The 26,346-nt window shown below is 38.1% G+C and overlaps 2 protein-coding genes across 16 annotated transcripts in view; one reads left to right on the top strand and one right to left on the bottom strand.

The window, feature by feature from the left end:
* N4BP2L2 (NEDD4 binding protein 2 like 2) overlaps nt 1-26,346 on the bottom strand; it is a 667,270-nt gene that overhangs the window by 431,690 nt on the left and 209,234 nt on the right. The window lies entirely within an intron of this gene.
* The window catches only part of BRCA2 (BRCA2 DNA repair associated), an 80,212-nt gene that overhangs the window by 1,795 nt on the left and 52,071 nt on the right, over nt 1-26,346 (top strand). For 9 of the 11 annotated variants that reach the window (XR_010600911.1, XR_010600912.1, XR_010600910.1 and 6 more), the window contains exons 2-11: nt 983-1,090; nt 6,252-6,503; nt 9,805-9,916; nt 11,891-11,943; nt 12,042-12,082; nt 12,554-12,665; nt 14,194-14,249; nt 14,640-14,754; nt 18,817-20,025; nt 21,004-26,223. Coding sequence is in view for 7 of the 11 variants with exons in the window: in XM_024105103.3 (XP_023960871.2) it covers nt 1,012-1,090; nt 6,252-6,503; nt 9,805-9,916; nt 11,891-11,943; nt 12,042-12,082; nt 12,554-12,665; nt 14,194-14,249; nt 14,640-14,754; nt 18,817-20,025; nt 21,004-26,223 (7,249 nt within the window). In the remaining 4 variants the exon portion in view is untranslated. Of the gene's footprint in view, nt 1-453; nt 573-982; nt 1,091-6,251; nt 6,504-9,804; nt 9,917-11,890; nt 11,944-12,041; nt 12,083-12,553; nt 12,666-14,193; nt 14,250-14,639; nt 14,755-14,866; nt 14,934-18,816; nt 20,026-21,003; nt 26,224-26,346 lie in introns of those variants that run through there. The other 2 variants (XM_065594359.1, XM_065594381.1) reach the window with 2 other exon arrangements.

The following is a 26,346-nucleotide window of genomic DNA, read 5'->3' as shown; positions in this document are numbered from 1 at the left end:
TATTCGTTGGATGCATTCGCCAGCAAAAACAGCCTTTCAGATTTCACTATGTGTATATGTCCTAATTATATACAAAGTGATATACCTTATTCATCAAGAATCATTGTGAACACTGATTCATTTAGTGTAAAACTTTACCAAAGTATTCTGTATTTTGCATGGTGTTCTCATCTTCTGTGATATAGTTGAGTTTTTTCCTTTCCTTGCTGTGAAAATTCACACACTGGAGATCATATTATTTTTGTCTAGGTTTTTATGCCATGCCCATTATTGTGTTGAGTGCACACATTGCAGTTATGATTCTGCCAAGTAGGACTGGATATAACCCTCTTCATAATCTATCACCACAACTAATTGGCTAGAAAGGTCATTCCCTTGGACTTAAGCTAGGTCTACACTACCCGCCTGAATCGGTGGGTAGAAATCGATCTCTCGGATATCGAATTATCGTGTCTCGTCGGGACGCGACAATCGATCCCCGAATCGACGCTCTTACTCCACCAGCAGAGGTGGGAGTAAGCGCCATCGACAGGAGCCGTGGAGGTCGATTTTGCCGCCATCCTCACAGCGGGGTAAGTTGGCTCCGATAGGTCAAATTCAGCTACGCTATTCACGTAGCTGAATTTGCGTATCTTAAATCAACCCCCCCCCTGTATTGAAGACCTGCCCTAAGTGTGTGCTGCCTTACATCACTCACTGAGGAGCAAAAAAAAGGGAATAAACGGGTCGGCACCACCATGTTGTGTGATGGACACTTGACAAAATTACTGTACTTAGTGATGGACATGGCAGGGGAGGAGTGTTATGTAATTCAGTCATTCAATGTTTTGAAAAATTACCACGGACCTCAAAATTTTTTACCATGGACACTTGTGTCTGTGTATGGACATGTTGCTAACCCCTGATGGGAATGGAAGCCATGGACTCCTACAAGTACCATTAGGATAGCTGAGTAACAAAGCATTTTGATATAATTTTGCAGGCTTCTTTAACAAGCATACCAGTGATGTTATGGAAAAGAAAATGGCTAACAAACCTGTGGAAAGACCAACTTTCTTTGAAATATTTAAGGCACGATGCAGTGAATCAGGTACAGCTATTATTTCATTTGATTAAAATTAATGTACTGAAAGCATATTGTAATCAGAAGCATTTTCAGGGTGCTGTATTATTTAGGCATTTGCAATAAACTCTATGTCCCAATGAAGAGTTGAATTTAACTTGGTTGTCTCCTTACATTCCTATGTTCTTTATGCACAAGATGTGGTTGTAATTCCAAATGGTTTTAATAATGGCTCAAGACTAATAAATGCTCTAATATTTAAATATACTTAATGTTATCAAGACCTTAAGTCTCTTATATGTCAGTGTTAAAATTTATTCACTTTTAAGTTGCCTCCAGCTCTAGGCTCAGAAGTGCTAATGATCATGATTCTTTTTTCAAATATACTGTATTTTGTGATTTATTCATGTTGAGAAGGACTTATTTTTTAAACTCCTATATTGCTGGTTTTAGCAAAATGGGTCCAGTTTCCCTTCTAACTGTAAAACAAACCTATTGTTTAACCACGGTTCTTCTTGGAGTATATTTCAGTGTGGATTCTACTGTAGATTCACATGTGCCACGTGCATACAAACTCAGATTTTTTTTTTAATAGTAGTATGTATCGGTGCTGTGCATGTGCCTTGTACCACCTCATGCTTCCACATGAGCGCACAAAGGGTGGAATGACTGCAACCTTCCCTCCCTTCCCTTTTTTTTCCCATGGCAGTGAGATGGAACCTGGACAGTGTACACAGTTTTTAGCTTAAAACTCAACCCTTTCATGAAGAAATTGTTCACTCTTATTGTTTTCTTAATTTTTTTGGACTGGGGGAGACCTCCCATACAATCCCTTAAACCACGGAGTGAAAAATTTTGTGCCAACCACTGGCATAGCAGACTCTAAACCCACAGGGTTTAAATCATGCCCGTCATTACTGAATACAGTAAATTTCACCTGGCTACAATGGTACAGATTTACCTTGCAGCATTATGCCGTGTGCCCTCTTATATTTATGTGATACTGGTTGCCAGACTTCTCCGGAGATTGCTACAGTTCTGGCTCTGGTCAGTCTATTCCTCTGCAAAGTCACAGACAAAGAAGGCTCTAATACTCCCTTGTGTCTTCGTGGTGCTGACAGACATGTTTGCCATCAAGGAGAATGCCAAGTGCTCAAACTTCTGTTCCAGAGGGGGCATGACTCTTGGATCATTGCCACATGCCTTCCTTCTACAGTGGTACTAATACATACTCTGGGTTAATTAATAAGTAAAAAGTGATTTTATTAAATACGGAAAGTGGGATTTAAGTGGTTCCAAGTAGTAACAGACAGAACAAAGTGAATTACCAAGCAAAATAAAATAGAACATGCAAGTCTATATCTAATACAGTAAGAAAACAGAATACAGATTAAAAACCTCACCCTCAGAGGAATTCCAGTAAGTTTCCTTTTACAGACTAGTCTCCTTCTAGTCTGGGTCCAGCAATCACTCACACCCCCTGTAGTTACTGTCCTTTGTTCCAGTTTCTTTCAGGTATCTTTGAGGTGGAGAGGCTATCTCTTTAGCCAGCTGGACACCAAACTGGAGGGGTCTCCCACGGGCTTAAATAGACTTTCTCTTGTGGGTGGAGACCCCCTCCTCTCTCGTATGCAAAGTCCAGCTCCAAGATGGAGTTTTGAAGTCACATAGGCAAGTTACATGTCCATGCATGACTCCGTTTTTACAGGCAGCAGCCATTGTTTACACACTACCCTGAACGTCCTCAGGTAGACTTCTTATGTGGATTGGAGCCTTCCAAGATTCATTGTCCTTTAAGTGTTTCTTGATTGGGCACTTAATTTTCACATTCCTTTCTCAAGAAGCAGACCAAATGCTTTACTAAGGCTACTTAAAAATCAAGCAAGTACACAGCCAATATTCATAACTTCGAATACAAAAATGATACATGCATACATATAGGATGAATAGATTCAGTGGATCATAACCTTTACAGATATATGTTACATGGAACATGTAGCATAAAACATATTCCAGTTATGTCATATATACATTCATAAGCATATTTCCATAAAGCCTTATGAGGTGCACCATCACACAGGCCATGCTCATTCTCATAGCTCTCTGCTGGCCCACGTAGTTCTGGCTGACAGACCTGTTACAGATGTCCACGTGACCACCAGTCAGTTTCTCAGATTGCCCAAACCTGTTGTCAAAGATCAGGCTCAAGTACTCCACCCAGACCCAAGGTCACTACACTAGATGGCTTGGATGCTGGCTGATTGAGCATCACAGAAAGGGACTGCTCCTTGCATGTTCAGGAAACATTGGCACAGGGCAGGAAGCTATCCAAACTTTCAAATGGATGAGGTTCTTAACAGCATCCTAGACAAATTAGAGGATTGGGCCAAAAAAACCCTGCTGAGGTTCAACAAGGACAAGTGCAGAGTCCTGCACTTAGGACGGAAGAATCCCATGCACTGCTACAGACTAGGGACCGAATGGCTAGGTAGCAGTTTGCAGAAAAGGACCTAGGGGTCACAGTGGACGAGAAGCTGGATATGAGTCAACAGTGTGCTCTTGTTGCCAAGAAGGCTAACGGCATTTTGGGCTGTATAAGTAGGGGCATTGCCAGCAGATCGAGGAACGTGATCGTTCCCCTTTATTCGACATTGGTGAGGCCTCATCTGGAATACTGTGTCCAGTTTTGGGCCCCACACTACAAGAAGGATGTGGAAAAATTGGAAAGAGTCCAGTGGAGGGCAACAAAAATGATTAGGGGTCTGGAGCACATGACTTATGAGGGGAGGCTGAGGGAACTGGGATTGTTTAGTCTCCAGAAGAGAAGAATGAGGGGGGATTTGATAGCAGCCTTCAACTACCTGAAGGGGGGTTCCAAAGAGGATGGAGCTCGGCTGTTCTCAGTGGTGGCAGATGACAGAACAAGGAGCAATGGTCTCAAGTTGCAGTGGGGGAGGTCCAGGTTGGATATCAGGAAAAACTATTTCACTAGGAGGGTGGTGAAGCACTGGAATGCGTTACCTAGGGAGGTGGTGGAGTCTCCTTCCTTGGAGGTTTTTAAGGCCCGGCTTGACAAAGCCCTGGCTGGGATGATTTAGCTGGGAATTGGTCCTGCTTTGAGCAGGGGGTTGGACTAAATGACCTCTTGAGGTCCCTTCCAACCCTGATATTCTATGATTCTATGATTCTATTGGCAGCCCGACACAGCCAAGACCTGCTGCAGGCCCCAGTACTGAAGATTCTCGACTATTTGCTGCAGCTGAAACACTTCGGATTTTAATTTAGCTACATCAAGATCCAGCTGGGAGCACTATCAGCGTATCATCCATTGATAGTTGTTCTTAGTCTTCTCTCATTTGTTAGTATCAGAATTTCTTAAGAGTCTAATGCATGCTTAATCACTGGTTAGAGATTTAAAATTTTTATTAAAGCTAATATTAAAAAATATATATAATATATAGGTTGGGAAAAGAGTGTCTGTACATCTGGGTATAGTGCTTAGATTATCCACAAATATAAAGTTAGTTTTTAAAAGTCATATGATACATAGAGTACATAATCAGCAGTAACCCAAATTTAGGTGAATAGATTTAACAATACAGTTTAGATATTAGAATCCGAATACTCGGGTACGTCACTCATGAAAAGTTGTACAGAGATTTGGTTGTGGAAAGCAAAGAATATCAATGAGTGGAGATTATCCCTCAGTAATTGAGAATTAGGTTGGTTGCCTATTTAGAAAATACAATCCATGAGGAAAGTATCTACTCCAGCATGGGACTTCAACATCCTCTTAAAACTTATGGAGCCCCTCTCCTCCCCCGTCTGTCCCTCCTCCCCCAGCACCTATTGGAATGCTCCATCCGTTATCTTACTCTCAAAATAGCCTTTTTGTTGGTCATTACCTTGACCAGAAGAGTAAGTGAGCTTCAGGGACTCATGGCAGAACTCCCATATACTTAATGCCATAAAGACAAAGAAGTACTGAGACCTCATGTAAAATGCATTCTAAAGGTAACTTCTGAGTTCCACTTAAAATAATCAGTTAACTTTCTTGTGTTCTTCCCAAAACCACATTCCACACCAGAGGAGAAGAAGCTACACACTATGTGATATCGACAGCAATTTTTTGACTGTCCCCACCTCTGTTTGTAGTCATAGCTGGCTGCTCCAAGGACCAGGCTATTTCATTGCAAAGATTGCCTAAATGGCTTATGCTTTATATCTCACTCGGTTACCAGCTAGGCAATGTGACTCTCACTCACTCTGACTATTAAGGCTAACTTCACCAGAGCACAAGCAACATCCTCTACTTGCTCCTGAAGTATACTGATATCTGAAATCTGCACGGCAGCTATATGGCTCCACCCTTTCATATTTGTCAAGCATTATGCACTGGATTTAGCTAGTAGATCAGATGGCAAGTTTGGAAGAGCAGTACTCCTATCTCTATTTGACTGATGCAGCTGTGATACTCCTACTATCTAGAGATGACACTGCTTGCCATTCACCTATAGTGGGATCCACACGTACTCAAGGAAGAAATAACGGTTGCTTTGTCCTACAGTAACTGTGGTTCTTCAAGGTATTGTCAGTGTGGATGTTTTCGGAGTCTCAGCTAACATGGGCTCTGAGCTGTGAGGGAGCTAAGGGAAGGTTGTGACTCCTCTGCCCTTTATGCCTTCATAGGGCAGCACAAGGAGGCACAGCATATGTGTGGTGTCCTGACTGACACTGCTGTTCAAAAAAAAAAATAAAATAGTAAGCTCTCATGTGCATGAGGCTTATGTGCATCACAATGGGATCCACACAGACTACAACATCTTGAAGAGTCACAGTTACTGAAGGTAACTGTTCTTTTGGTAAAAAGCCACAGTAGTAGTTTTGTCAACATTCTTTGGTTGTTTTGTCAACATCAAAATTGAAAGGCGTACTATAATATAAAAGTATATGTTAGAGGAGTGTTGTTGGGTTTTATAACAGGCTGGTTTAAATGTCCAGTATATCTCAGCTATTGTATAATTACCTTCGTGAAACATTAAACTGATTTGAATTCAGACAACAATTTATGATAAAGTTAGGGTTCCTCAAAAAAAAAAAAAAATATATATATATATATATATATATATATATAAAATATAAAGGCTAGGTGAAATTACATATAAAAATGTGATATTTTTCTTTATAGACTTAGGACCGATAAGTCTCAACTGGTTTGAGGAACTCAGCACAGAAGCTCCACCCTATGAATCTGAAACATCAGAGAAACCTGAATACAGAGCTGGCTGGCCTGATCAGAGTGCTACTAAAACTCCAAGGGGGAAACCCTCTACATATAGCCAGTTGGCATCAACGCCAATGATTTTCAAAGAACAGAGTGTAACGTTGCCACTTTTGTCTTCTCCAATAAAAGAACTGGGTCAGAAGAAAATAGAAGCAGGTGAGTAACTGGGTTTGTTTGAAGTAAAAGTGTGCTTATAGCTTCCCACAGCCCCCTAAAACAGGGACTTTATATTTCATTATTATAGTTTCCCATTAGTACTGCAATAAATAATGCTATCACAGACATTAAATAAGAAAAAGACATACAGTACTAGGCCCTCTAATTCACCCTGTATAAGTGCAGAATTCTTCATTACAATGAATTCACTCTTGCAGTGAGCTCTGTATGGCTCCATGCGCACAGAACTCACTGCAGGATTGGGTGTGATATAGTTTAACTTCTGTGCCAGGGAAGATAATGGAGCAAGTAATTAAGGAAATCATCTGCAAACACTTGGAAGGTGGTAAGGTAATAGGGAACAGCCAGCATGGATTTGTGAAGAACAAATCATGTCAAACCAATCTGATAGCTTTCTTTGATAGGATAACGAGCCTTGTAGATAAGGGTGAAACTGTGGATGTGGTATACCTAGACTTTAGTAAGGCATTTGATACAGTCTTGCATGATATTCTTATCGATAAACTAGGCAAATACAATTTAGATGGGGCTACTATAAGGTGGGTGCATAACTGGCTGGATAACCGTACTCAGAGAGTTGTTATTAATGGTTCCCAATCCTGCTGGAAAGGCATAACGAGTGGGGTACCGCAGGGGTCTGTTTTGGGACCGGTGCTGTTCAATATCTTCATCAACGACTTAGATATTGGCATAGAAAGTACACTTATTAAGTTTGCGGATGATACCAAACTGGGAGGGATTGCAACTGCTTTGGAGGACAGGGTCATAATTCAAAATGATCTGGACAAATTGGAGAAATGGGCTGAGGTAAACAGGATGAAGTTCAACAAAGACAAATGCAAAGTGCTCCACCTAGGAAGGAAAAATCAGTTTCACACATACAGAATGGGAAGAGACTGTCTAGGAAGGAGTACGGCAGAAAGGGATCTAGGGGTTATAGTGGACCACAAGCTAAATATGAGTCAACAGTGTGATGCTGTTGCAAAAAAAGCAAACATGATTCTGGGATGTATTAACAGGTGTGTTGTGAGCAAGACACGAGAAGTCATTCTTCCGCTCTACTCTGCTCTGGTTAGGCCTCAGCTGGAGTATTGTGTCCAGTTCTGGGCACCGCATTTTAAAAAAGATGTGGAGAAATTGGAGCGGGTCCAGAGAAGAGCAACAAGAATGATTAAAGGTCTTGAGAACATGACCTATGAAGGAAGGCTGAAAGAATTGGGTTTGTTTAGTTTGGAAAAGAGAAGACTGAGAGGGGACATGATAGCAGTTTTCAGGTATTTAAAAGGGTGTCATAAGGAGGAGGGAGAAAACTTGTTTACCTTAGCCTCTAAGGATAGAACCAGAAGCAATGGGTTTAAACTGCAGCAAGGGAGGTCTAGGTTGGACATTAGGAAAAAGTTCCTGACTGTCAGGGTGGTTAAACACTGGAATAAATTGCCTAGGGAGGTTGTGGAATCTCCATCTCTGGAGATATTTAAGAGTAGGTTAGATAAATGTCTATCAGGGATGGTCTAGACAGTATTTGGTCCTGCCATGCGGGCAGGGGACTGGACTCGATGACCTCTCGAGGTCCCTTCCAGTCCTAGAATCTATGAATCTATGAATCTTTTCCAGTGCTTTAACCACTCTTTTTATATCAGCAGAACGTAAGCTTGGAATTGCTAGTTGCCAAATGTAGGGAGAGCCCAGGAATGAATTTTGCTTACCCTATTTTTTAAAAAGTAAAACTAGTGTATATTTAATGTATATACATGCATCCGACGAAGTGGGTATTCACCCACGAAAGCTCATGCTCCAATATGTCTGTTAGTCTATAAGGTGCCACCGTACTCTTTGCTGCATTTAATATATAAACATTCTAAAAGGTTAGTTTGCTGGTTTGGGATAAATAGAAAATGTCTGTTGCCAATTTGAGGTCCAGTGCAGTCCTAAGGGCACTCACTGAACTTTCGAATCAAGATGCATAAGTTGTAAGGTATATAGATGTAAGTTTGTTGTTAATTTAATACAATTGTAAGCTATGGAGTGTGGCCATATTGGTGAATAAAATCTTCAATATGAAAAGAGAAGGTTCTTTCCCTTTTCAGGTAGCATTTCACTTAAGACTGTACCTCGTTATATGCTTTGAGGAAGATGCTAATTTTCACTCTAGTTTTGACGTATCTAGAAGTTCTAGCATCTATGCCTCTTGGACCAGAATTAGATGAACTATAAAAATGTTTTCTGCATAGGTATTTCTGATGCAGCCATTGCTACTATATCTGATTTGTACATTTACTGTAAATTTGTGTCCTTCCTTTCAATATTGGCTTCTGCTGAAACTGGATCTCTTGACATATATCAGAGGCATACCTAGATTCTACAATAAAGCCTTTAAAGATGTTCAGCAAGTCAGAATAGTATTACAAAAGATGTAAATCAGGGCAGTTTATGGGCGTCCCATTTTAAAAAGGTTATTTGAGCTGTTTTGTATTTCAGTGCTTTACAATACATTTGTGTAATGGTTCGAGGATATATCTTAGTATCATGTGGCCAGATTTTGAACCCCTACTCTCACCGATGGGCAGTTATTTATACAAGTAGTCTCATCAGAGTCAATGGGAAAACTCATATGAGTAACTGCTCACCATCTAAGAGGTTCACAGTTTAACCCATAGGCTTCCAATGGCCAGGGTGGAAATGCTCTTCTTCATTTACTAATGCTTGACAATTAACTGTTCATGAGACACTTGTAATACAAATAGTTACTGTCTGGCACTGTACATAAAACCAAAAATATTTCTTCTTTATGCTCGCTCATTCAATCCAAGAAATTTATTTCTTGTGCAGACCTGGGAGAATGCTGGTACAATATATCTGTGAAGGAGCTTTATGGCCTGCAAAAATCATTTCTCCTGTAGTAACAGGAAATGCAGTGACATTGCACATTGACTGCTTTGCCTAGTTGACATAATCTATAGTGAAGATAAATACAGACTAAATTTAATAAATATTTTTTAAAAAGAATGAGGCTTATTAAATGAACTTAACTGAAGTTCTGAGCATGTATTTGAAATATTCTTGGTATTGTCATTTTGACTAGAATTTGTGAACATATTCCAGCTTGATCAAAAGGATCATTATTAGAAATGTAAGTAACATTGAACAATGTTTCTTTTTAAAAACTAAGGCTTAGTTAAGCACATTTTAAAAGGTAAGTTTATTTTTAAATTTCATAATAAAAATAGTTATATCTGCAGGATCTGGTTAACTGTTGTACTGTATATACTATACATTGCAGGCAAAGTCAATTTGGTTAACAAAGAACATAGAACAAGTCCACATGTTATGAAGACAAAATTTGATCAAACAGATGAAATATTTTCACCTCTCAATACCTCCCTCAGTGTAAGGTATGTTATGGATGTTAACACTTTTTAAAATGACTTAATATATTTGACTTAATATACACCTCTACCTCAATATAACGCTATCCTCAGGAGCCAAAAAAGCTTACCGCATTATAGGTGAAACCGCGTTATATCGAACTTGCTTTGATCCGCTGGAGTCCGCAGCCCCGCCCCTCCAGAGCACTGCTTTACCACGTTATAGTCGAATTTGTGTTATATCAGGTCACGTTATATCGGGGTAGAGGTGTATTTTATAGGAAGGTTATATTTAAATTCAAATTATATTATAAAAACTTTTGGCTAGCACAGGTGGAAACGTTAGAGTTTCAGAACAGTGGATAATCTTGCATATATACAGTAACTCCTCACTTAACGTTGTAGTTATCTTCCTGAAAAATGCGACTTTATGCAAAACGATGTTCAGCGAATCCAATTTCCCCATAAGAATTAATGTAAATGAGGGGGTTAAGTTCCAGGAAAAAAAATTTCAACAGACAAAAGACTATATTATATAGTGTGTGTGTGTGTGTGTATATATATATAGTGTGTGTGTGTGTATATATGTATATATATATACATACTCACACACACACACTATATATATAAGTTTTAAACAAACAATTTAATACTGATACACAGTGATGATGATTGTGAAGCTTGGTTGAGGTGGAGGAGTCAGAGGGTGGGATATTTCCCTTACTGCTAAATGATGAGCTGGCAATTGGCTGAGCCCTCAAGGGTTAACTCTCTACACAAGGCAGCAGGAATGGAGGGAGATATCCGCATTTCCCTTAAGTACACTGCCTTGTTAATTAGATCAGCTTGCTGACAGGCAGAGTTCTGGTCTGTCCCCCCTGCTCTATGGAGGTTGGGGTAAGTGAGGTGCAGGAGCAAGGGGGAGGGGGACACCCTGTAGCCCCCCACTTCCTTCCCTCCCCCCGGCACAGCAAGCAAGTGTCTCCGGGAGCCGCTCCAAGGCAGAGGGCAGGAGCAGCAGATGGCAGTGGGGGGAGGGATACAGCTGAACTGCAGGCCTCTGCTGCACAGGGAACTTAGGGGAGCAGAGAGCTGATAGGGGCTGCCAGTCCACCCTGATTCTAAGCCCCCACCAGCTAGCTGCAACGGGCTGCTCTTCCTGCAAGCAGTAGACAAAGCAGGCGGCTGCCAAACGACCTTAGAAGGGAGCATTACACAACTTTAAACGAGTATGTTCCCTAATTGATCAGCAACATAACAACGTTAACTGGGACGACCTTTAGTGAGGAGTTACTGTACATAGCTGAGTGATTTGCAAATGGATTATCAGCTATACTTGGAATTTCCCCTATTTTAGGTTTGTTGGACTCTTAAAAAACTTTATTAAAATACTCTATTTCCTTTTTATTTTTAAACTGTAGCATAATGTGTCTAAGATGCTTTAGTTGACATCTCAACTTCACAAATTCTTAGCATTTGATACAATGAGCATAAAATACTAACTGGAACATATTAACACATGCACTATTCATAAAATTTGTATTGTAAAGGAGTTAGTTTATGACCAAATGGTGCAAGTCCCTGCAACATTCAAAATTCTAGAATTTTTTTTTTCCAGATAAACCAGGCCAAAGTATCTGAAACTGTAGAACACTTCCTTAGTGAAGTATGTTCATTTAAAATAACAATTGAACTATGAGCTTGTATGCCAGATTTTAATACAGTTCAATCAAAGCATTTATTAAACAGGTGGTATAAGCCCATGGAAACTGGTATTGATCATGGAATATCTTCATTGTTCCTTATTTTAATTATCACATGCAATGTTACTGGATCTTAAATATTTCATGAGTTATGTTTTGATGGCCCATATAGCTAAAGTAAAACTGCAAATATTTTTGTGTGTGTGAAGGCAATATAATAGAGTGTACAATAATGTCTATTAGGAAAGCTTCCATTTAACTTTGAGTAACAATTTTTTTCTTTGATTTTGTTATTTAGTCCAGCTGCTTTAAGGGATATTTACAGAACACCACAAAGAAATAATATTCCTGGTGAGTATCTGTGCTCCTTCTCTTATTAACAAGAATATTTATCTCTAATGATCATTGGATGACTTAATTAAATGTTCTTATTTCTAAAAAAATTTCAGTGCGATGTGGACGCTTGTTTTGCACACCTAAACTTTTGGAGGTAAGCATTTTATTTCCGGGTTTAAAGTCATAGACTTTAAGGCCAGAAAGGGACCATTAGATCATCTAATCTGACCTTCTGTATATTACAGACCATTAAATTCCAGGCAGATGCCCTATGTTGATCCCAATGACTTTAGCTAGACTAAAAGAATCCAAACTGTTGTGTGCCACAGGCATAAAACAGAAGATACTGAGGTACTATCAATGCCTGAACCTCTTTCAATGGCATTGAATTAATTAGGTGAGACATGCCCAGATGATCTTAGCTGCCAATCCGTGCCCCATGCTTCAGAGGAAGATGAAAAAAGCCTAAGGTCCCTGCTAATCCAAAGTGGGAAAAAATTCTTTCCTGATCCGAGAGCTGGCAATCGGTACGACCCTGAGCATGTGAGCAAGACGCACCAGCCAGGCATCTAAGCAAGAGTGTTGTTTTAAAATATACTTTAAAAATTATTTGATGTATTTCTAGGTTACGACACCAAAATGTATTTCTGAAGGCCTGGGAGCAGAAGTGGATCCAGATATGTCTTGGTCAAGTTCTTTAGCCACACCCCCTACGCTTAGTGCAACAGTGATAATCGGTAACACTAAAAATGTGTGGTATTTTAAGGTTAACATATTTGGCTTAAATGTTCTTATAATCCCAGGAACATGTGACTGAAGAGTGAACTGGATGTTTATATGGTATTTATATGACCTCTTTGTCTTTACTGTAAAGTGGTGTCCGTAATTCAGCAGTAGCAGTTGGTTTTCAACAACATCATCCTGAAAGGAAAACGTGAACCTGAACTGTGTTGTTGCTCTTTGAAAGGCTAGTTCCTTTATATCAGGGCTTAGGGCATATAATAATAGCATCCTAGCTGACAGAATAACATAGCAACATTTATAGGAACAAAGATTAACATGTTACATTGATTGCCTGCATCCATACCACCTCAAGCTGTGATTTTTATAAGGTCAACCTAAACTATGTCAGGCTGGGTCGGCACTTAGATGTAATATTTCTAGGAGAAATAAGATTCAGTGGTAAGTGGTATTGGTTATTCAATAGGTTTAATTTGCCCCATAAATTCAGTATTGAAAAAATGTGCCCACAGTGGGTTGATGGGCACTGGGCTGGCTGGGGACGTGGTCTTTCAGATTAAATACAAAACCAAACAGCTGCAATGTTTGATCTCAAATGTGTTTGTATGTCATTGTTGGATGAACTAATATACTTAGTTTGTATAATCAGTTTATAAAATATTCTGATATATCTGGATGAAGCACACTATATAGGTATAAATATTGTTTCAGATATTGGTGTGCAATATCTGACACAATCACGCTAAATTGTGGCAGCGTTTGTGATGTGGGTAGATGTCAACTCTGGGATTAGGTTGAGACCATCACATTTATTTCATTTGTGTCTGTTTCTAGAGGTGAAAGATTAGGGTGTTATCCAGATGGTCTTTCAACTTTTTCATAATTGTTTTGAAAATATGTTTACAGGTGATTTACATAGAGCCATTCAGAATCCACATGTATTGGTCAATTTAAGACCAAAGTGTTTAATGGCTTAGTGTCTAGTACAGAAATAGCAATGCAAAAGAAAAACAGGTTTATCAAGCAATACCTTCTTGCTAGACATAAAAACAAATAGTGCAATCCATCATCCTCATACTATTTTACTGTGATTATTACAAATATCCTGTGTATTCCAAATATACAGTGAAATCTTGACCCCCACTCTTGCCCCTGTATGTCATCCTTAGGGGTTGGAATGGTGCAGTGGGTCTCTAAAAGCTCTTCATAATACCTGGGGGGAGTTCCTCCGAGGGCAGAAACTATGTAAGACAGCAATAAGGCTGTTTTCAGAGGACCCCTTTGCAAACCTTAGCATTAGGGTCATGTTGGGAGCAGAGTGCAGTCCAAGGAGATGGCTGTAACTTAAACAGGCCCTCAGAACACTTAAAAGCACAGGACAGAATCTCACCCATAAGCTTTTTAAATGACTGGTCCACAGATTTGAACTGTTTAAGTACTAGACAGAAATAAATATTTTACACATTTCAGAGCAGTTTATTAGCGACATTAGTACAAATGAATTGAATTATTTTTTAATTTCAGCTAGAGGAAATGATTCAATTTCTGGAGTAAAGCAACATGATGAGAGAATTACTATGGTGAGTAAATTTAAGCAGGAAATACTGAATCTGTTTTTAAAAATTTATAGTTATGTATTTATGTATAGTTGTGTATTTAATATTCCTTGAGCCAAAAAAATGAAATATTTTAATTTCCTCTTCTCTTCATTCTGGTATCTCCAGTATGGTTTAAAACAAGTTACATTTTAATACTTAGTGTTTGCAAAATTTAGTATGTAAAACCAACCTATAATTTCATGTAATGTGTTTAGTATTTTCTGTGTTTTGAACTGATGCAAACTCCACTTGTTACTATACATAAACTATATACACGTTAGCATTATTAAAACTAGTACAAATCATAAGTATTAGTAAATCCTAGTGAGCATTTAATATTATATAATTGTTGTTTGACTCTTGGGCTTACAGGTCTTGCACAACTTTTTCTCGTGTCATGGTAAAAGGCCTGAGAAGAATGATATAAATGTACTATCCATACCAGAGACAGTAAACTTAAATACAGAAATTGATGTCAAAGACCATGGTAAGCACTGATACTTTAATATTGTTAGTTCCTTATTGGGTTTACTGTTTCTTAGCCTCAAATATTACGCTACCTTCACTAAAAGTTTTTCTTGCATATATTTCTTTCAGGGTAGTTGACTGTTGATCAGTGATACAGAACTCATATACCTTAGAGAGAAGACTGACATGTGTTGTGAGGTCAGGAAATGCAACCATCAATGTTCAGAATTTTAGCTAGGATACAAAAGACTGTAGTAGCAGTTATTTTCCCATTCATACTCTATTAAAGTAAATATATTAAGGGCTTTTGGTAAAATTTTCAAAAGTGTTTAAGTCCCATTGACTTTCAATGAAATGGCTTTTAAGTGCCATTTTCAATAGTGACTTAAGTACTTAGGAGCTTGTCTGAAAGTCAATACGACTTAAACTCCTAAGTCATTTGGTAATGTCTACACTCCACCTGGGAGCAAGCCTCCCAGGCCAGGAAGACAGACTCATGCTAGCAGAGCTCAGGCTAGCGGGCTAAATATAGCAGTGTTAATGTTTTGTTTCGGGTTGCATCTTGGGCTCACAAGACCACCCAACCATCTGAGTCTTTCTTCAAGTGATGGTCCCTATTGTGGGTTACGCATGCGCACCAGGCGTCCAGAGTCAGAGAATTCTGAAAGTAGTGTATTTTGGTGCGCACATGCGCCCTGGCCTGCCTCATGCTTCCAGCCAAGGCCATAAAGGCCGGGGCGGACTGACTGCCTCTTCAGTTCTTTCTCACCACCGCATGGTCTGGGTCGGAACATTAGTGTCCTCATCTCTGACCTTGTTCTAACTAAATAATTATAACTATTAATTCTTAAATAACTTGTAGATTAGTAGTTTTACCAGATTTAGTAGTTTTAGAATATTGTATAAAGGCCCAAGGGAATAGTCTGGTGCATAGGCACCGACTCCATGGGCTGGAGCATCCACGGGAAAAAAAATAGTGGGTGCTCAGCCTCCCCGATTAGCTCCTCCCCCAGCTCCTTGCCTGCTGATGGGCCCCGCTGATCAGCTCCTCTTTTCCCCAGCCCACAGTACCTCCGGCCCACTCCGGGGAGGGGGCGGAGCAAGGGTGGGAATTGGCGGGGTGGGCGCTTAGGGGAAGGGGTATAGTGGTGGTGGGCCTGGGACAGGGTGGGGGTCGAGCATCTCCCAGCAACTCAGAAAGATTTGAGTCACCATGCTAGAAACTGGCTTAGGGGAAACAAACGAGAGCGAGAGAAAGAGCTGCATTTCACTGCTGGAGCAGAGAGAGAGAGTCCTTAAATTGACATAGAAAGAAGGGGGTGTGGCTAAACCAGAAAACAAGATGGTAGTTTAATCCACTTGTTTACAATAAAAGGAGAATAAATTAAAGCAATTTAAGAAGATAAAAAGAACTAAGCCAACCTGAATACACAGATCTGTGCCCTAAATATGCAAATGAAAAAAGAAGGCTAATGGGAACTGGCAGATCTCAGTCCTAGAAAGCAGGCTCTGGAAGAGAAAATCCAGCAACAGAATCCACTGCCATTAGGCTGCAAAACATATTAAAATTACTCTTTACGCTTGGAGATGTTGATCTGGACCCTCATTATGCTGTAAAGGTACAGGGGATGAGCGCAATGAGAGTTTTATTGTGGCTGGGGGAGGAAGTATGGCAGCAGCCATTTTGAGAGAGTCACAACAAGCAAGGATGGAAGACAAGAAGATTTAGATGTCTGGGAAAGGAAGGAAATCCTCCAGATCTGTTCCACCTCTTCTCCCAAATGAAGACATGGCTGTGGAAGAGAGTAACTGCCACTCCAGCAAACACACTATGGATGTGGGTAGAGAAGCAGCAGTCATTGAGTTTGACCTGAAGGCCCTGCATGTAGAAATCAAAAAGATTAATAAGGAGATGAGGGAAAAAGTCCAGTCATACAATAGATACAAAACATTAAATTAATTAGATTAATGGGAAAATATCAGATGTGGAAACAGGATTAAATGAGCAATCAGACATCATTACTAATCTAGAGGAAAGAATCCAAATAATTGCAAAAGGAGAAAAAGAAATAAAAATATAGCTGGAGGACATGGAAATTAGAGAACACAGGAATAACATAAGGATTAAAGGTGTTCAAGAGGAGACTGAAGGGACAAATCTGCTGGCCATGTTAGATGATGTTTTCCATGACACATTAAAATGTGGCAATAAAGATGGCATTCATACTGAGAAGGCTCACAGATCCCTTTTCCCCAGGCCCTCAGCAGGCTCCAGACAAAGAGAAATGATTATCCATCTATACTACTATCAAGACAGGGATAAAATACTGAGGACAATGAGAAAGAGAGCTGAACTGCTTACAACTCTTAAGCAGTCCATACAAATTTTCCCAGATCTGGCAGCCTCAGCCTTTAGATAGTGAAGAGAACTCTTCCAGGTGACCACAGTTCTTAGAACAAAATAAGGTACAAATGGGGGTCCCCATTTAGACTGTCTTTTAAATGAAAGGATAGATATGCCTATCGCAAGTCCAAAAGAAGAGAAATGGGTACTGTTAGACATGGGAATAGGTGAATCTGCTCAAGACAAATCTGAATGGGCTCAAAGGCAACAGTCCTACAGTTTACCAAGAAATTACTGGGAATCAGTGAGATCAAAGAGAGCCAGAACAGCTCAGAAAGATGCAATATCAGGACTAGAGGACAGACATGAGAGCAGACGAAACAGTCCAAATCCAGAAGAATAAGATTAGTATCTGGGCTATGACATTACAATAAATAATGGATATGATATCCATGTGGTTATAATTATAAAGGAATATAGTTAAATGGAAGCTGGGCTGTACAGCATCCAGGCTATTTTATGCTATATGGCTACCGAATACTTAATGGGCATAACACTTAACATTGTGATTTATACTATAACATTGTGATTTAATAACGAAATAGCAAGAGACCCAGATCTCCCCTACTGAAGTAAGTTTGACTTTTAGAGTTCACAAACATTTTAAAATGTTATATTAATTGGAAAAGGAACACCTATGGTGGAAAATGTTAAGAATATGTGAACTCAAAGATGGTATAATTTTCTCATAATGCCCAGTGTTATAAAGAAATGTGATGGGATTAAATAAGGCTTGGTTCTTAAAAATATATATATATTAAAAAACCCGCCCTCCAGCAGGGAGCTGACATGCCCATGGAGTAAGTAAGGAGATCCCAGGCTCCACAGCTAGAGGGGACTGGGGACAATGGGTGAATGCGTAGGGAGGGATACAGGGGAAATGGGATAAGAGAATAGAAACAGATGTTAAATGTAGTTAGATGTTCTAATCAAAAAAATTATATTAATTAAAAACAATAGGCCTCGGAATTTAAAAATATATGGTAAATCAGATTTAGGGTACAATATAGGTATTAAAAGGAAACACAATATATGTGGGAGTTCTAAAATTACTGTGTGTATGATGGGAACTCTATCTAAAATGTCTTCTTTAAAGAAAAGGCACAAATGTACTGGGACCTTGCATCTCACTGCTTTTAGCAATGGGTAATGTACTGGGCAAGATAAGACTTCATACACATGGGTGAGCTTATTGATTATTGTTCCATTAACTGCAAACAGTAGACCCAAAGGAAGGGGGAAATGTAAAATGTTGGATTTAATTGTAGGTCCTTCATTGTCCCCTGCATGGTATAACTTGCATAGGAGACAAATACAGAAATTTATCTTGTGGAGTTTTCTACTAATTTTTCTGTCTACGGGACAGTCACACTTTCCCTTCCCCTGGTAGAAGAAGCCAGGAGTTCCATCCTCAAAACTTGTTGGTCCACTGCAATCCATAGGAGGCAAGAGATATCTGCATTGATGCCTCTTGTCTCCTCTCTCCTATCCATAGCAGCAAATGCTGGCCACTGGAGAGCACTCCTGCTGTGGATACCCACTATATCTCCAAACTGATGCAAAGGGTCAGTATTGAGAGGGAAACAGCAGGAGTAAATTCAGTCTGCAGACTGTATGATAGAAATAGAGTAGTGTTTCTAAGATATTTTCAATAATCCTGTTTTTAACTATTTACAGAGCTGGAGAAGATGTTAGATGGCTCATTTGGTGAGATGAATAGCTTGGAAGATAGATTTCACGTTTCCATTAAGTCAGATGGGAACACAATGGCACAAAATGCCCTGGAAGATGGAGAAATGCATGACATGACCATAGATATGCCAGATGCAGGGGAACATGTTTTTGCTGTATGTCATACTAGTGGCAAACATCTACAAGAAGTAAAAACAACCAACTGGACTACAAAAACACACTTTGATAAAATGCCATCTGTTTTACTTCAGCAGACTAATGAAGTGATGGGGAATTTTAAAGATGCTTGCTTAAGGTGTGAAAGAGAATTGGATTCTCCTAGGTGTGAGCTATTTACAACTAACATACCAAATAATAGAATACAGAAGCCCTCCGAGAATAGAAAATTTACAAGGGAGGATATGCCATCTTCTTTAACCTCTGAATGGTCTCAGCTGAACTTATCTGGTTTAGATGTAACACAGCTGGAAAAAATATCCGCCCGTGATACTTGTTCACCATCCAGTGTCTGTAGCAAGAAAAGAACTGAAGGCAAATTAGCACTTATGACCAAGGAACATGCTAACTTCAGTACTTTTGAAACATCTTTACTGAACACTTCAAGTCTAATAAAAGCAGAAAAGCTGTTGAATATCAATTGGTCAGAACACATAGAGAATGAAACAAAAACTTATGAAAAGTACTCAACCTCTGAAACCTCTCTAATGCATTCTGTCTCTCTGAGTGTTCAGGATCCACCATTAGTGAAAGGATGTGCCGCTGAAAAGGTTTCTGAAGTGAACTTTTTAGACTGTAGTTCCTTAATGGAAAATACAAACTTTACAGAATACCCAGAAGTCCATAGCTGCTTTCATAAACATTTAAAGGAACATTCTAAATCTTCCATAACTGATGTTACCTCTCACCCTGTTATATGTAATGCTTCAACTCCAAATATTCCTGATGGCACAAAATGGTCAACAAACAATGAAAACACCCCCAGGAGATCTGGCTTGAAAAGCACGAGTGTGCTATCCAGCTTGAAAAAGAGACCAAAAAGATTTATTTATACAATAAACAATGCTTCCCCATATCAAGAGGGAAAAGTCCAGAAAGAAATAAAAACAGGTTCCTCTAGTTATTCTGCATCATCTCATTCAGAATTTGAATCATGTACCTTTAAAGGTCTTGATACAGCCAATAATGAGGATCAAGGTATGTCTTCTAATTATTTTCACTAGTTGAAATTTTTTGTAATTAAACTTACCTCTTACTTTCCCTTCACAATTCAGATGAAGAAGTATCGTTCTGAAGGAAACTCTAATTCATAAGATTGGTAATGGGATCTGATGATAATAAATAGTGACAGAAAGATATTACCATTTGAAAACAGTCTGGTTAGCTTATGTGAAATGTATTGATCTCAGTCTAGTTTCTAGAAGAAAAGTTTCCACTTCAAATAAATTGTCAGAGCTGACAACTTTTTTTTCACTGTTGCCAGAGGTGACTGAATGGGCATGGAATATTCTAGAGATAGTGTCTGTAGGTCAGGATTGATGAACATTAGTGGAACAATATGGGGAACATTGTACTACCATTGCATCCTTTATGTATAGCTAGAAGGCTTGGATCTCCAGACCTTTCCATCTGGTACCTTTCAGGAGCACTAAAACACTTTTAAAAAAAATCTGCCAGGGTTAATGTAAGTTATACACCTGTTGTGATGTACATAATTTCTTTTCAAAAGCTGTGAATTTTTCCAAAATAATTAGTTCAGATTGGGGAGTTAAGGATCCTGCCTCATGTGATGCTCTTACCACAGAATCCATGAGCTGTGACTTCACAAGAGGGACACCTATTCCTCTATTTTAACAATAGCATTATTTGATTTGTGATTACAACTCATGGTATTTTAACTGATGGCTACTGATTTCTGTTCATGATAAAGTCAATTGTCAGACCATGATTAAAGCATATAAGGCCCCGATCCTGCACACACACACTTGAAATCAATAGGACTTCTCATGGTAATATAATTAAGCATGTGCACAAATGTTTACAGAATTGAGGCCGAAGTTGTATTTAAGGGCTAAGTTAATTAACTTCAGTTTATTTGAATAAGTGAGAATTGCTTTGTGTCTTCTATTTATTGACATGTCTAACTATTTTGCAATGTTTTTCATTTTCTTATAGATCTTTTGTTTTCTTCTGCTGAGAGAAAGTATTTGCGGTCAGATACTGAGGAAAATTCCATGCTATTGAGCAAATATGCCACAAGAGCAGATAGAATAGATAACTCACCTAATAGTTCTTTCAATAACAGAATAATACATCAAGACTTGAAAGATGCATTAAAAAATAATAGCAGGGAACATCAGCCTGCTTCATCATTAGATTGCTCAGAAACGTCTAACACTCCGAAAGAATATTTAGTGGTTTCTTCAAACAATAGAAATGTTTTGCGTGTAAAGCATAAAGTTGTAGCTACAGCTTGCCTCCTAGCAACAAAGCATTCCAAAATGGACTCTGGTAGGATTAAACATGTGGTTCAATGCCCAAAGAAAGATGAGATGGATATGCATACGAATGTTAATCCAAATAATGACACGGTTATACTTCAGATCTTTAAGGATCAACCTGGAGAGCCGTCTAGTGATAATGAACATTTGGTTGAAATGGAACAAGAGCCAGTATCTATGAAAAATTGTCACTTCAATGATACTTTGAGTGAAATTAACCTTGATATAAGTAAGAACAGTAGTATTTGTTGCAATAAAAACAGATCAGGAGACAAAAATGATGTTACAGGCCATTTGCCAATAGATGAATGCAAAGCTGTAAGTCTGCCACCTTTGGTAATTCAGCCATATAAAAATTCTAGCACTAATTTAAACAGAGAGAGAAAAACAGATACAGTTCCATTTTCAAAAGTTATAGCTGCTGATCAAGAAACCGAGTCAATTGAAAAGGATGAAAACAAGCTTCAAACAGCTGCTAACAAAAACACTGTAACTATAGAAAGTGGCAAAAAACTGTCTGATCACAAAGACTGTGGTTCATTACAGGTAGTAATTTCTGAGAAATCTACCTTGCCAGAGCTTGCATTAAAAATGAGACCTGAACAAATAGTCTCAGGCTTTATTACACAAGAACCAGAGCCTAATATAGAAGATAAGTATTGCATAAAGAAGGTGATCAAACTTCCTTCTAAACATGTTGCATCAGATAAAGATTTATATTCAAAAAAACCTTTATGTTTAGACATCAACTCAAAAGAAAACCCAAAAGACAAAGAGAAATGGTCAGGACACACAAGTTTTAATGGCCATAGCTTAAATGAAAGCTTTGGTGGCTTCCAAACTGCTTCTAATAAGCAGATAAAACTCTCTGAAAATAGCATTACAAAAGGCAAAATATTGTTCAAAGATATGGAAGGTGAGTGTCTTGAAGACTTTTCCAGAGACGGGATCAAAAACATTTCAAATCAAATTACAAAGGAAAATGTTAAGATTTCTCCAGTTGTGGATAATAAATTGGACACTAACTATTCCCATGGTTTAGATTCACAGGCAAGTCTTGTTGAACCTAAGAATGCACAAGGTATCCTGCCTGAAAGCACATATTCATCTCTTCAAAACTTGCCTAGAAATCAACAACCTCAACTAAACCGAACCTTGACAGCAAGCCAAGAAGCTGAAATTACTGAACTTTCTAACATACTGGAAGAAACAAATAGTCAGTTTGAATTTACACAGTTTAGAAAGCAAAGTAATATGGTGCAAAATAATAGCTCTGAATTGTCTGGATATGTAGATACAAATGAAACAACTAACTTGAAGAATATTTCTGCTATGTGGCAAGATGCTGATTTTGATGACTCTTTTGAAACTGAAGTCCACAGAGTAAATGATAAATCCAGTAAGCATACCAACACAAATGAAGAGTCTACAATGATGGGTAATGTGAAAGAAGAGAGAGATATTTTCCAGAAAAATAACTGTGAAGTTACCTCTACTAACTTATGCAGAAATGCAAATAAGACACCTCTTGTCCGAAGTTTTTCAGTACCTACACAGGACAGTTTTTCTAATTTTGGAGGGTTTAGTTCAGCTGGAGGCAAAAAAATGAATATTTCTAATGAGGTTTTGATGAGAGCTGCAAAATTGTTCAGTAACCTGGATGATGATGGCGAGATGTTTAAATCCACAGAGATGAATCCCAGAAGTGGTTATTCTAATAGACACATGACTTCTAGAAGGAATGTTTCCAGGTGTTTGACAGAAAAAGACAACTATTGTGGAGAAAGTTTAAAAGATGCAAATGTTGAATACCAAAATACATTGAAAAATAATGAAGAAAATATTAATACATTTATGCAACTATATAAAGAAAATCAGGGGAAAAGTACAAAAAATATTATTGAAAATGATTGTATTTCTAGTAGTACCAAAATTAATAATTTAAAAGTTATTAAATATTCTAGACATAAGATGAAAAATGGTCTGTCATCTAGTGAAAACCAGAATCAGACTCTGAACATTTCAAAAAAAAATAAGAGTTACACTCAGTCTCAGTATAGTTTACAAGAAGGTTTGTCAGACCTAACATGTTTGAGCGAAGTGTCTAAAACTGAAGAAATATTAACTTTAAATATTTCAGATGAAACAGAACTGGATCCTAATAAAAATGAACAAAAGATAAAAAATCTAGATGATTTTCAAACTGCATCTCGCAGTAATATATCAGTATCCCAAGCACCATTGGATAAACTCCATTTGTTTGAAACATGCACAGAAAAAGAGCTGGATAATATTTCATCAAATTCCAATAGGGAAATGAGAAATAGTGGAAACATGAAAGGAATAGATGCTACTTCTGTAAAAAAAAACATTAATGTAAACCAAAACAAATCCAAAATAGGCTCTTACCATCAACAAGTCTCCATCCAACAAGACACAGATTTTGAAATCAAGAATATAAAACAGAACAATATGACAAGTTTCCATACTGCTAGTGGCAAGAGAGTTATAATTACTGATGAATCTTTGACCAAAGCAAAACAAATTTTTGCAGAAGAAAATGTTTTCCTAGAAAATAAGCATAATAGTGGTAATTTTGAGGACTCTGAGATTCAGGCTTTAAAAAAAAAGAAATATAACAAAGACTTTATCAAAGATTGTGAGTTATTTGAAGAAATCACTCCCAAATATTATCAAGAAATGCTTAACCTTACAGGTAACCTTGTTTCTAAAGAACTTGATCATCCACCTAAAAAGATATTAGATGATAGTCTAATTAAACAACCTGTGGATGTTGAAACTGTGAAAAAACTTTCAGTAGAGGTACATTTATCTGCTAATTTGGACAAAGAACTTGAAGAACATTCAGAAACTTCATTTTCAAAAAAGCCTGTTTGTGTGGCCATTGGAAAGTCAGGTTTAGGATTTTATACTGGAAATAGCAAAAAAAATTCTCCAAGTGAGGCATCTTTATTTGAGGCAAGAAAATTGTTTGCAGAGGGAAATCTGGAAAATTCACCAAGAAAAAATGATGGCTCAAAAAGTACATTAATTGTTTCTGCTAATGACCAGATTGCTACAGATTTGCATTTAAAAGAAGTATCAGATATTCTTGCAGAACATCCCATCTACATAAATATGAAAAATATTTTAACTGTAAAGGATAACAAAATAAAAAATGATTCCCTTTACTTAATTCACAGGGACGAACATTGCTCTTTTCATTTAAAAGACGATAGTAAAGGATCTGACTTTCAACATTCAAATGATTCAAGCCATGATGTCAACTGCTTCCCAGAAAATACGGATAGTGTTTCTCAGGATCAGCCACTAGTAAGTCTCACTGCAGACAAAAACAACTTACTTAGTTCTGAAGAAACTTTTCAAAATGAGAGTTATGTGACTCAAAACTGTGATTTAAAATTTCTGGATGCCAAGAATGTTTTGAAAATCTCAGCCACTGAAGTGGCAGGCTCCAATTCAAAGTTTTCTAAGGATGGACTTGTTGCATTCAGTACAGCAAGAGGTAAAACAGTCACTGTTTCCTATGATGCACTAAAGAGAGTCCGACAAATGTTTTCAGAAAACTGTGATAAATCTAGGAAACAGAACACTGAGACTAAATCAGAAACTAATCAAAATGAAATTGCAGCAAATTGCTCTGAGACCTTGGACAGTGCTAAGTGCCCTACTTCTGCTAACTCTTCAAATGTAGACAAGAGTGAGACCTATAATTCAGTTACATGCCATTTTCCCAATGTAAATGAGAACAACTATGAAAATGAACAAGCACTACAGCACAATAGAAATAAATCTGCAGATACTGGGTCTGAGCCAAATCCTCAGACATCATGCTTTCAGGTGAATGACACATTTTCTGGCCTATGTAAATCTCCTAATCAACTAAATCATCATCAGTCAGACTTTTCTACAGGTAATTATGTTTTTTTTAGCACAGCAAGTGGTAAACCTGTACAGTTATCAGAAGATTCATTAAAGAAAGCTAGAAGTCTCTTTTCTGAAATTGAAAATAATAATTCATCAGATCAACAATGTGTATCAGAACTGAAATGTGATTATGATGCATCTTCAGTTGGAGACCAAGTTGAAAAGTTTGTTGGAACAGGAAGTACTTCAGCACTTAGGAAATCTGAGGTAGCAGTATCACAAGAAAAAAAAATTTCAAACCCCAGACTGATTTCAAATGCTTCTTTTGGATTCAGCACAGCAAGTGGAAAGCAAGTGCTAGTTTCTGAAAATGCTTTTCTGAAAGTGAAGCAGGTGTTCGATGACACTGCCAACAGCAAATACTGCTTTGCAGATCAACTTAGTTCAAGACAAGATCCTGTTACAGCCCTTATATCTTCTGTTAATTATGTTGGTGCAACCAAAGCAGTAGATGAAGCCTCTTTAAAACCCAAAATCCAGGATACTCATAATGAAGAACTTGACTTAACAAACGGCTGTCCTGTTGAAATGAAGCCTTTACAAAACATTTACAATATTAAAATACCTGTGTGCGCACCTCACAGTGAGAAGGATAAGCACCTAACTCTATTAAACAGTTTTACACTTTCAGAGGAGACTCAGCTTTTTGAAAAAGAGCATCACAGTCTAAGTAGGATGGAAATGGAAGCTGAAGCAGTTTCTTGCAATGCTGCAACTAAAACAAAGCTGGATGTTGATCATCTTACATGCTCCCAAAGTTCAGAAAAATACTTGGAAACAGAAGCAGTAGAAAGTGCCAAAGCTTTTATGGAAGATGATAAACTCACTGATTTTGGAGTAGAAAATAATACAAAAAAATCCCTCTTTTTTTGTAGAAAGATTGATAAAAACTGTCCATTAAATATGAGAATTGGGAAAAGACGCATGGAAGAAAAAACCTCACTTGGTAGGTGTTGTTTTAAATTCCAGTAAGTGCATTTAATTTTGTATTTCTAAATAATGTAGAGCACTTTGCAATAGAACTTGTTTAAGCTGATTTTAAGTAATCTAAAGCTTGAGCCTGCTCTCC

Source organism: Chrysemys picta, chromosome 1, assembly GCF_011386835.1.
Source record: "Chrysemys picta bellii isolate R12L10 chromosome 1, ASM1138683v2, whole genome shotgun sequence".
Taxonomy (NCBI): Eukaryota; Metazoa; Chordata; order Testudines; family Emydidae; genus Chrysemys; species Chrysemys picta.
The sequence above is the reverse complement of the archived record's forward strand: the minus strand, read 5'-3'. Positions and strand labels throughout refer to the sequence as shown.